This window comes from Eptatretus burgeri, chromosome 11 (assembly GCF_056783735.1).
Source record: "Eptatretus burgeri isolate ZD-2024b chromosome 11, Ebu_testis_v1, whole genome shotgun sequence".
NCBI lineage: Eukaryota > Metazoa > Chordata > Myxini > Myxiniformes > Myxinidae > Eptatretus > Eptatretus burgeri.
Genome location: NC_140971.1, coordinates 93,015,831 through 93,028,535, shown reverse-complemented (window position 1 = coordinate 93,028,535; position 12,705 = coordinate 93,015,831). Strand labels below are relative to the sequence as shown.

Below are 12,705 nucleotides of genomic sequence, written 5' to 3'. Positions count from 1 at the left end.
AGGGAAGGCCAGAAAGAGTTACATTGTGTGTTTGTGGATTTAGAGAAAGCTTATGATAGGGTGCCAAGAGAGGAGTTGTGGCATTGTATGAGGAAGTCGGGAGTGGTGGAGAAGTATGTGAGGATCGTGCAGGATATGTATGAGGACAGTGTGACAGCGGTGAGGTGTGCGGTAGGAATGACGGACCGGTTTAAGGTTAAAGTGGGATTGCACCAAGGATCGACTCTGAGCCCTTTCCTGTTTGCAATGGTGATGGACAGGTTGACGGACGAGATCAGACTGGAGTCTCCATGGACCATGATGTTCGCGGATGACATCATGATCTGTAGGGAGAGTAGGGAGCAGGCTGAATCGAGCCTTGAGAGGTGGAGGTACGCACTGGAGAGAAGGGGAATGTTAGTCAGTAGGAGAAAGACGGAGTACATGTGCGTAAATGAGAGGGAGGGTGGTGGTATGGTGCGGTTGCAAGGAGTTGAGGTGGGGAAGGTGGATTGGTTTAAATACTTGGGATCAACTGTCCAAAGTAACGGAGAGTGTGGGAGAGAAGTGAAAAAGAGAGTGCAGGCAGGATGGAGTGGGTGGAGAAGAGTTGCAGGAGTGATTTGTGACAGAAGGGTAGCTGCAAGAGTGAAGGGGAAAGTATACAAGACGGTAGTGAGACCAGCTATGTTGTATGGTTTGGAGGCGGTGGCGCTAACAAAAAGACAGGAAGTAGAGCTGGAGGTGGCAGAGTTAAAGATGCTGCGATTCTCGTTGGGAGTGACGAGGATGGATAGGATAAGAAATGAGTGTATTAGAGGGACAGCGCAGGTAGGACGGTTTGGAGACAAAGTGAGAGAGGCGAGATTGCGATGGTTTGGACATGTGCACAGGAGGGAAACGGAGTATATCGGGAGAAGGATGTTGAAGATGGAGCCGCCAGGCAGGAGGAGAAGAGGAAGGCCAAAGAAGAGGTTCATGGATGCGGTGAGGGCGGACATGCGGGTGGTTGGAGTGTCAATGGAAGATGTGGAGGATAGAGCAAAATGGAGACAGTTGGTCCGCTGTGGCGACCCCTAGCGGGAGCAAGCCGAAAGAGGAAGAAGAAGATATATATATATATATATATATATATATATATATATATATATATATATATATATACATATATACATATATATATATATACATATATAGATATACATATATAGATATACATATATAGATATACATATATAGATATACATATATAGATATACATATATAGATATACATATATAGATATACATATATAGATATACATACATACATATATATATATATATATATATATATATATATATATATATATATATATATATATATATATATATATATATATATATATATATATATATATATATATATATATATATATATATATATATATATATATATATATATATATATATATATATACACAGCTCTGGAAAAAATTGAGAGACCACTGCAAAATTATCAGTTTTTCGGATTTTACTATTTATAGGTATGTATTTGAGTAAAATGAACATTTTTGTTTTATTCTATAAACTACTGACAACAATTCTCCCAAATTCCAAATAAAAATATTGTCATTTAGAGCATTTATTTGCAGAAAATGACAACAGCTCAAAATAACAAAAAAGATTCAGTGTTTTCAGACCTCAAATTATACAAACAAAACAAGTTCATATTCATTTTTAAAAAACACAGTACTAATGTTTTAACTTAGGAGGAGTTCAGAAATCAATATTTTGTGGAATAACCCTGATTTTCAATCACAGCTTTCATGCTTCTTGGCATGCTCTCCACCAGTCTTTCACATTGCTGTTGGGTGACTTTATGCCATTCCTGGCGCAAAAGTTCAAGCAGCTTGGCTTTGTTTGATGGCTTGTGACCATCCATCTTCCTCTTGATCACATTCCAGAGGTTTTCAATGGGGTTCAGGTCTGGAGATTGGGCTGGCCATGACAGGGTCTTGATCTGATGGTCCTCAGTCCACACCTTGATTGACCTGGCTGTGTGGCATGGAGCATTGTCCTGCTGGAAAAACCAATCCTCAGAGTTGGGGAAAATTTTCAGAGCAGAAGGAAGCAAGTGATTTTCCAGGACAACCTTGTACGTGGCTTGATTCATGAGTCCTTCACAAAGACAAATCTGCCCGATTCCAGCCTTACCTGAAGCTCTCCCAGATCATCACCGATCCTCCACCAAATTTCACAGTGGGTGCGAGACACTGTGGCTTGTCGGCCTCTCCAGGTCTCCGTCGAACCATTAGACGACCAGGTGTTGGGCAAAGCTGTGAATTGGACTCATCAGAGAAGATGACCTTACTTCAGTCCTCTACAGTCCAATCCTTAGGGTCTTTTGCAAATTTCAGCCTGGCTCTTCTTTACTTCTCATTGATTAAGGGCTTTTTTCTGGCTTTGCACGACTTCAGCCCTGCCCCTCGGAGCCTGTTTAGAACCGTCCTCGCCATGCACTTCACCCCAGCTGCCGTTTCCCATTCTTTTTTGTGGGTCACTTGATGTCATCCTACGGTTGTTGAGTGACATTCGAATGAGTTGGCGGTCATCCCGGTCAGTGGAAAGTCATTTTCGCTCTCTGCCAGTCTGTAGCTTTGTTGTCTACAAATGTCTGCTGCTTGACCTTGTTCTTATGAACCGCCGTCTTTGAAATTTTAAGGATGGAAGCAACGTGACACTCACTGTATCCCTCTGCCAGTAAAGCCAGAATTGAACCCTTCTTTTCCTCACTCAAAACTTTTCTTTTCAACACTTTTGGCATGGTCAGTAGTTATTTTTTTGAGTCCAATTACTTTTGAGGTACTACTAGCACTGTTTTTGCCATACAGCTGGTTCTATTGCAAGAGGATAGTGATGACCACAGCAGTGGTTTTTATACTCTTCCTTGTTAAATAAGATTCGGTTCAGGTGATCACCTAATCAGCACCTCACTAAGGAGAATGATTGGTGATTGTGTTGTTGGAATTCAACAGACACTGGAATGGAATGCCTGCCATACATGTAGAGATGCTGATTTAATTTTTTTTTGGAGTGGTCTCTTATTTTTTTTTCTAGAGCTGTATATATATGTATATATATGTATATATATATATATATATATATATATATATATATATATATATATATATATATATATATATATATATATATGTGTGTGTATATATAAAAATGTACAAATATGTATATATATATATATATATATATATATATATGTGTGTGTGTATATATATATGTATATATATGTATATATATATATGTGTATATATATATATGTATATATATATATATGTATATATATATATATATATATGTATATATATGTATATATATATATATATATATATATATATATATATATATATATATATATATATATATATATATATATATATATATATATATGTTGTTGCGAAAGCCTGGTGTTGGCGCAGTGGTTAGGGCAGCGGCTTGGGATCCAAAAGGTCCTGAGTTCAAGCCCTGTTGGGCCACTGAATTAATACACCAGGGGGTTGACTCAGCCTGTCATCCTTCCGAGGTCGGCTCTAATGGGAGTCGGCCCTAATGGGAGTAGCCGAAAGAAGAAGAAGATATATGTTGTTGCGACCCCCGGCCTGCAACAATATGTATGTATGTATACATGTCTGTATCTACGTGTATATATATATATATATATATATATATATATATATATATATATATATATATATATATATATATATGTATATATACATATACATATATATTTTTACGGCTGTGGAAATTCGCAGAACACCATAAAGGTCCTTCGTTCAGTTAGATCGATAAGTCTGTGTTCAGTTAGATTTCCCCACCGTTGTTTTATGGGATTTATCTGTGTGGACAGGGCTGTGATCTTTGAGTTAGCCGTTATTCTTTACTAACGTTATTTTGGGACCACCCCCACCAACATCGCTCTCAAACAACTGCTTCAGATCCACCGTCCTTCCACCACCACAACCACACGCGCCTCTCAATAAACCACGCCATCCTGATCACCTTAACCACAACCCTCATAACCACACCACCGCGTTTCTACCTCGGCACACGGTTGCTAGAGGCCTGGCCTTCGTCAAGGGAAAGCAGGCGGCCCCCGTTCCCCCCCTCCCCTGGACGAATGGTGTTTCCACGGTGAATTCTGTCCGGCGTGTGGAAGAAGACAACCACAGCGACGAGGGAGCGCCCCCGATTTGGTGGGAAAACGCTTCGTTCGGGAAGGTTCCCGCATGTTCTGGAAGATTCCCGCATGTTCTGGAAGGAGGGCGGGGCGAGAGCGGAGGGGCGGAGCGGGGGTAATAAAAAGGACGCACGGAGCATTTGTTCTCTCTCTCGGGCGTTAGTTCTCTCTCTCGGTGGTTGCTGGAGTTGTCGCGGCCGCTGGACGCCGCGGAAGGACCTGGGCTGCTTCTGCCGGAGCTGGGTGAAGATTGGGGCTCGTGTCCGAGTGGGGAGCTGGGAGCAGCGAATCGGCGGAGGTCCGGGCGTCGCGAAAGAGACGGGGAGGGAAGCGCAGCCCTGCTGTGTCGCGCGAACCTGCGCGTTCGTGTGGGGAGAGCCGGCGAGTGCTCGCCTGCCACGCGGAAGCCCCGAGCGCAACTGCGGCTACACTAGCTGCCGTGGGGACAGAACGTCGTGACTCGCCCGTCAAGGCACCGCGAGGGTGCAGGTAACCTGCAACGGTCTAGTGGGGCCCTTTCGGTCACCAAGGCCCCACGTTATAAAGGCCCACGGGCCCAGTCTGACTCCCTTGTCTCTGGGGGTGGTCTTTTTCCTGGGGTTTTTTCTTTGAATGCATGATGTGGCGCCGAGTCCATAAGTAAAACTGTGTAAGTGACTGTACATAATTGCTCATAGACGGTTGTAGCACTTTTTGCTTTTGCTTTTATTGATTCCACACCTGCATGCTTGTATATGTGTGTAGAAATAAATGTGCTTGTGTGAATGTTACCCCATTCGTCATGTCATCTTTCCCTTATTGAAATGCCATCTTGCATTGCGGAATGTTAGTTGGGTTTTAAATATCCGATAAATAGAATCTGATCCGGCGAGGTCGGGCGATAATACCCGCTCGGTTATCTCAGTACAGAACGGACCGCTTGAGCGGTTCGTGTCCAAGCAGGCTTCCGCCGAGGTACGGTCCCTCGGTAGGTTACCCGCGCGAGTACTTAGGTATATCGATATTCGGCGATTGACCCTATTTCGCGCGGGTAGAATACGGACTGGGCTGTGCTGGGATTAAGGACCCACCCGTGACTGGTTTCCGGCATTGTTCCGGAAAGTCACGACTGAATTGTCCGTCCGGTGGGCGAGACGGCCGCCATTGGCTAAAGCGGCTGTTCGCGCACGCCGATGGGCGCAAATTCGTAACAATATGTTTGTGTACGGATGTGTTTTTTGTGTGTATATGTGTATTTGTGTGAAGATGTGTATTTGTATGTATATGTGTGTATTTGTGTATACATGTGTGTTTGTATGTATATGTGTGTATTTGTATAACTCGACGGATTGTGTTTTTCATTAATTAAAATTAGTACATGAATTTTTGGGGGAAATTTAAGCTGGAATTTAATTGTAAAGATATATGTGCACACAAAATAATTCATTTTTAACCTCATTAAATAATGCAAAGATGACAGAACATGGTTATATGAGCTGAAAGAGAATATGTATGGTATTTAGGGGACTTCCTGGTTTTACTGCCCGTCATAGATGGGCATTTCATCTAGAACTTTTAATTAGAGTGTTTTGGTGTAAATGCACAAGGCAGTGAAAAATCAATGTGGTTAAAATATATTGAAGAGAAATCCTAAATGTTTTATAACTTTTTATTAATGAACAGTCAGGATAAGCAGACAGCAGTGGGTACTAATAATCTCTTGGCTTGACTCGACTACCATTGGACTGGTACCTATGTAAGTATAGAGTAGGCTGCGTTTCAGGTGAACAAAACCTTAAAACCCTGAGAATAAAAGGAGTGACAACATTAAATGGGATATAATTGGACTTGGTGAAGTGAAGTGAGATGAAAGGAGAGAAATATATTGCAGTTAAAAATGGTTGGCTGTATCACACAAAGAGCAAAGAAGAAGTACAAGTGGAATTGGATTCCTGACAAAAACGGACGTTGCTGCAAATATTGCTCGTTACGAAAGTATGTCTGACCGAACTGCACAATCGATGAAATAGTTATCTGAAAAATCATCAAAGTCTACCACCGAATGATAAGTGATGAAGAGTTATCCAACAAACCAAAGTGGGTAAAATACAAGAAGGCAATGTAGAAGCTGTCAGAAATGTCAGAATTGGCAAAATAATCGAAAAGAAGCAGATTCGTGTAATTTGCTCTGCAAAGTAAATTTTCGAGATTGAACACGTTCTTTAACTATAATGGGCCAATGGCACTCGGTAGAGCGCATAGTCTCGCCTCGCGTGCTTGCTCATTCTGAACAAAAATACCATCGTTAACTGAACACGCTACTATTATGGCCCATATACCCGTATCATCCGTGCACTCTATTATGTCACATACATTGCCATTATCTGTAGCTTTATTGATTATCGATTAATTATTGGGGTATTTAATGACCACTTCTGTGCACATTAAAGGCCCACAGACACAGAAAATCATGTTGGGTTTAATTAATAGATATAGCTTCACTTAACACTTAATCGTTGTTCTTTTCTTGAATAAATATCTTGGAAGTAAGATTTTATTGTTATTTGGGGCCGTTTTACGCTCGATCAGCTCCGCCCCAAAAATGTTTCATTTGGCCCCACCCAGGGGTGGACTGACGGTATTCTGGGCCTTCAGGCAAAAGGGGTCTTTGGGCCCCCAAGATAAAATTTTGAATGACGCTTAGTACGAAATAAAAGTTTTCTCAAACATTTGTGCATGAATATGCAGAATACTAACAAGACGATCATAATGAAAAATAACGAAATTCACGGACTTGTGTGTGTGTGCGTGTGCGTACGTGCGTGCTTGCATGCGTGCGTGCGTGCATGTGTGCATGCGCACGCGTGATTTTTTTAAAGGTCTACTGGAGTGTTCTGATGTGGAATGTGATACACCAAAATGATCATCATGATCTCCTGAGTTGATTTGACCAATTAACTATAAAAAAACCCAGAATAATTCCCATGTTTTAAACGCGTGCCATGTTAACTTTGAAACATTTTATTGTGCACTACTTCCAATAATTAATCAGTCATTGTATCTGTATGCATTCCATCATTCTCCTGAGTCAGTGTTACTGCATACCACGGTGGGGGAGGGCAGAGATGTAGGAGGGAGGCATGAGAAATTTAGCAGAGGTAGAGCGATTTTTCAGGCCACCCATTAGAAAGAGTGGTGGGGGGGGGGGAGGGAGCAGCGGCAGAACACCCCAACAGGGCAAATGACTGGGAGCAAATAATAGGTTGAACAGAGTAGGATGTGCAAAGACCAGCAGAGGAGGTTTTTTAGGACGTGAGCTGATGCTGTCTGGACCAGTTGCAGAATCAGAGTGGAGGGTTGTCAGAAACTCCACCTTCTCAAGTGAAAAAGACAGAGTCCAGGAGCAGTTCGGTAAGGCTGGCTGGGGTTGGTACAGAGAGTAAAGTGTTTGGGACACAAGATTTGGAAACAAACACAGAATTGTGGGATTTGGTCTTCTCACTAGCAGAGTCAGCTGTGGTGTCACTTGAAGTGAGGGAAGGGATGGAGGGGGAACATACTCCAGAGACAGACTTGACAAGGTGCAACCAGGTTTTCAAGGACGGAGACAAGTTTGAGAGTTCAGTCTTGAGGTTTGCCACATATTGTTTTCTGGCTCTCATCAGAAGGCACACACACTTCTTCCGAGGTTGCCTTCGGTTGGATATGCCTTCCAGGAAGAGAAGGCAAGTTGTTTGAAGGTTATTGCCTCATTGCAAGATTCAGTGTACCATGGGTGGGAAGAAGGTATAATAACTGCAGATGAGATGGGATGGATCTCTACATAAGACAAAGCATGTCTTGACATGAGAAGGCAGCTTGCAGTGCCAGTCAGCTTGAGTGAACTACCAGACTCTGCGGCACTGAGACAGCTCTCTGACAATAGCCAGAGAAATGTTGACTCTTCCAAGCACATGATCAGATGAACCGATTGGAACAGGAGACATCAGTGGGAAAATTATTCATTACCAAGTCCAGAAGGGAGTACATGCCATTGGGAGAAATCCAAGTTAGAAAATCCACTGGTGTGGGGAGACCCATGGAGTCATAGAAGTCATTTGCTGCAATGCCATGTCTGGTTGAAGAGGTACCAATACCCAGCTAATTGGCATGGTGACAGTTGAAATCATTGCATATGAGAAGGAGAGAGAGAGAGCGAGAGAGTTAGGATGGGTGGTTAGAAGATGGTCCATGTTGGCAGAGAAGGAGATGTAGATAGAGTCATCCTTGTTAGGTGGACGGTGCAGCACACAGACAAACAGGAGGTAGTTGCTGGAGGGGAACGCGCAGCCAAAGGTGCTCCTGGGAGTTAGGTGGGGGAAGGGGAGTATATGGATAGTGGGAAATGGAGTTCTTGACATGAACTGCAACTCCGCCACCAGAACGGGATTCAGGCCTTTCAAACCAGAAAAGACAATGCCCAGCGAGAGACACTGAGGAATCGGGGACATCCGGTGGGAGTAAGGATTCTGTTGGGCAGATATTGTGAGCATGAAGAGGGCGAGAAGCTGAGGAAGCAGGAAGAGGGCAGGAAGCTGGGGAAGCAGGGAGGGAGCGGGATGCAGTGTAAGCAAATAGGGGTTGGAGCATGAAGGAAGCAAGGAGGGCGCAGAAAATGAAGGAAGTAAAGAGGAGGTGGGGAAATGAAGGACGCAAGGATGGTGCAGAAAATGAAGGAAGTAAAGAGGAGGTGGGGAAATGAAGGAAGTTTGTCACCGTAGTCCCACACACAATACAAATAGAGTTGTATTTAGGGATTCCACAGGCAGAGAGACAAAGACAGACATCAGGATTGGGATGGCAATGATGATTAAATGCGTGAAGGAAAACGTCATATGAACATGATGGTGAACGAGATTACAAGTTCTCCAGGGATGGAGAGAATGGAAAGCAGACCGAAAGGTGCAAGCAAGTATGCGAGAAGATTGAACATCAAGTTTCATTTCTGTTTCAAGTTTAGTTTTCCTTTTCATGTGTTTTCCTTTTGTATCCAATCTGTATGTGAGGTCGTTCAGGGTTGTAGGCATCTTCGAATAAACCTTTATTACCTCCGCCACCGAAGGTGAAGGAGGTTATGTTTTCACCCCTTTCTGTCTATTTGTCTGTCTGTTTGTTTGTTTGTTTGTTTGTTTGTGTACAGGATATCTCAAAAAATTGTGGTATCCTGATGAAATTTTGTGGACAGGTTAGGTGTGTGACAAGGACGAACTGATTAGATTTTGTTGAAGGTCCGGATCCGGATCCAGATCTGATAATTTTTTTTGAAGTGATTCTTCACCATTGAGAGATTGGGCTAAACCAATATATAGCACAATATCTTTAAAAAGTTGTGCACGGATTCGGTGAAATTTTGTGGACAGGTTGGGTGTGTGACAAGGAAGAATTGATTCGATTTTGGTTAAGGTTCGGATCTGGATCCGACTACTAGAATTTTTAAAGTGATTCTTCACCATTTCAAGATCGGGCTAAAAATGATATATATAGCACGATATCTTCAAAAAGTTGCTGACGGATTCGGAGGAAACTTGGTGGACAGGTTGGGTGTGTCGCAAGGACGAATTGATTCGATTTTGGTGAAGATCCGAATCCGGATCCAGATACGAGAATTATTTAATTTTTTAAGTAATTCTTCACCATTGAGAGATCAGGCCAAAAACAATATTTAGCATGATATTTCAAAAATGTATTGGACCCGATATGTTCTCGTGGATCAGGCATTACGGAGCGGAGGTATGCGCCCTACCGAGTGCCCTTCTAGTTTTGTCTGTTTTAATGCAGTTTCATAAATGACGTTTTGAAAGGGGTCGGGGGGGGGGGGGCTTTTGAGACAGAGATTTCTCAATTTTCCAATTCATATCAGGAATTGAGGAAAAATAACGTTTAAAATGTATTTTGGAAGTACACTTTATGCAAAAGTACACAATACCTTTGCCATTATTCTAATTTTGGTGAAGAATGGTTATTGTTGGTTTTTAAGCAGAAATTTCTTGTGGACAACATTTTCAAAACATCTTGCACTTGATTCTTATTACACGAAATGTGTTTGTGAACTGCATGAGTGAACATGGATTCTCTGTGTGTTCTTAGGAGTACATTGAAGCAATCGGGACTTGAGAATGGCCAGGAGGGTCTCATGGAAATGTCGGTGTTTGCACCTGGATGTCATGACTCTGCTTTTGGCGATGGGTAAATTATTTTTTTTTAAGCATGCTTTAAATAGGAAATACACGGATACAGGAAAGGACATTCAAACCACCGTGCCTGTGTTAATCTTGTCTGAGGACTGCTTCACAACTCTGCATACCCCAAGTAACAATGGAGAGATAGGATGAAAGGAACTCAAGGAGACAAATAAAGATGCATTCATCGCACAGACTTTTAATTTTTGATAATATGGATCCATAAGAGAACAGCTGAGATGAAGACTAGTCGGCTATCTATTTGCCACTGAACAAACAGACGCGTTACATATATGACACTTTACATGGTACCATGTAGGCATATGCCGAGTGTGATATCTAAAAATCTATTTGTGGTTTCTATATGCCTGGCGTTGGCTTAATGGTTAGGGTGGTGGGCTTGGGATCCGAGGGTCCTGAGTTCAAATCCTGCTTTGCTTTGTCATTGAATTAATACCAGGTGGGGTTGACACAGCCTGTCATCCTTCTGAGGTTGGCAAAATGAGTACCAGCTTGCTTATTGAGCCATTTGAGTGTCTTGCATTGGAGTGGAGTGGTGACCTGTCCCGGATTGTGCCCAAGAGCCCAGGAGACTGCTTTGGCAGCACCAACGCTTTGCACAGAGTATGGTCCCATTGGATTTGGATTGGTTTCTATGGATGTGTTTGTGCAACTTCACTATACCAATCTTATGGCGACTTGAGAACCGGCACAACTCATTCAGCATCACGCTATGCCTTGATGCCCAATCTTGTTTTTTTTGCTTCCAAGGACACACATGGTATATGGGTGTTGCATCAATGGATTCCCTTGATACTACGCTCAATGGTTTTTCCAGCTTGCTTTTAAAGCTAACAATGCATAGGTGTCTGGTCCAGTGTTGTGGAGCATTGCGAGTGGAAAAAAAGGGGGGGGGTGTGGCAGGTGGAATTTGTCTCAAAAAGCATCGTGTAATTATTGCTGTAGATATTTAGCCTCACATTATGGAGAATTGTGAGAGGAGGCGGGTGTCTAGAATTTCTCAAAAATATATTACATATTATCTGGATAACTACAAAACATATAATACTTGATTAATGATGTAGTGAAATAGAATCGAGTCGCCAATTAGCATACCTGACAATTGGTATCCAACAATGCGAATGTAGACCAATTTCACCAAATTAAATGAATAGACAATTTCGAAGTTGGAATTATTGATTTTTTTTCCAAAATAGCATTCTGTTTACCAAGTTATACCGAATGTTGCATCATTTAGCTGTACAGCAATTAAAATCCACGTGCATTCGCTTGTGACACTCTAATTCCACATTGGGCCCCATTTGTAGCTAACAGGAACTCTCTCTTTCTCTTTGAGGATGGATATTTGAAGACAAAATTGAACACACCAAAATGAAGATGTTTGATGACCTGCAAAAAGAAATTATGCTGATGAATGTGACTGAGATAACAAGGCTTATCTTGGAGTTTCGTTTCACCTTCTACCTGTTACATGACTAGGAAATACAAGGAACCTTGGGACCATCATCATTGTGCAACATCAACACCACAACAATTCAACGTATCAATTTATCAACAGCATTTCTCTGCTTGGGGGTGGGGGGTGGGGGAGAGGATTGTGGCGGACAACACTGGGGGCAGGCACAGGGACATCACGAGATGAGAATACACCGCGGAGTACGAAATGCTTTCTGTGGGGCTCAACCTATGATGTTAACCCATCCGGCCTTCCAGGGACTGTTGTGTCTCCCCAATGTAATAATCCTTGCAATCCACCGGTGTGTTGTCATCTACAGTCCACCAGCCATACTTCATCACCAAAGATGTGGTGATATTAGACGGCGAAAACAAATGGTTTGAGTGTGAAGTAAAGGAATGCATTTGGGAAAGGGTCGAAACACCGACACTGAAGAAGAAGGAAGGGTTCTGCTTCAATTTACCTCGTGCATGGGACCAGGTTCTTGGGGAAGTTCTTTGTCATATGTCATGTGAGCGGCAATGGTCACGTGGCTCTGAACAGCATTTGTCACTAGTCATTCACCAACGATTTTCACCAATCTGTCCAACCGTTAGATAGCACATAAAAACTTTGGCCATTTCAAACCAGGCCTTTACCAGCTGAAGCCGAGGTCATTAGCGTAACATCTCGTTCCAAGTATTCCAGTAGTTTCTTTCAATCTATTCTCAGAGTGTGCGTGTTATTGGTTGTTGTATCCATATGCAGGTTTAAGAAGATGGAAAGGAGCTCTCCCAAGTCTCAAAGTATGTGTGTGTGTGTGTGTGTGTGTGTGTG

The 12,705-nt window shown here is 42.5% G+C and overlaps 1 protein-coding gene across 12 annotated transcripts in view; it reads left to right on the top strand.

Annotated features, from left to right (window-relative positions):
- The window catches only part of LOC147017666 (teneurin-3-like), a 420,926-nt gene that overhangs the window by 215,956 nt on the left and 192,265 nt on the right, over positions 1 to 12,705 (top strand). For all 12 annotated transcript variants that reach the window (XM_085847416.1, XM_085847409.1, XM_085847415.1 and 9 more), the window contains one exon: positions 10,321 to 10,419. In XM_085847416.1, coding sequence (XP_085703542.1) covers positions 10,321 to 10,419 — 99 coding nt within the window. The remainder of the gene's footprint in view (positions 1 to 10,320; positions 10,420 to 12,705) is intronic.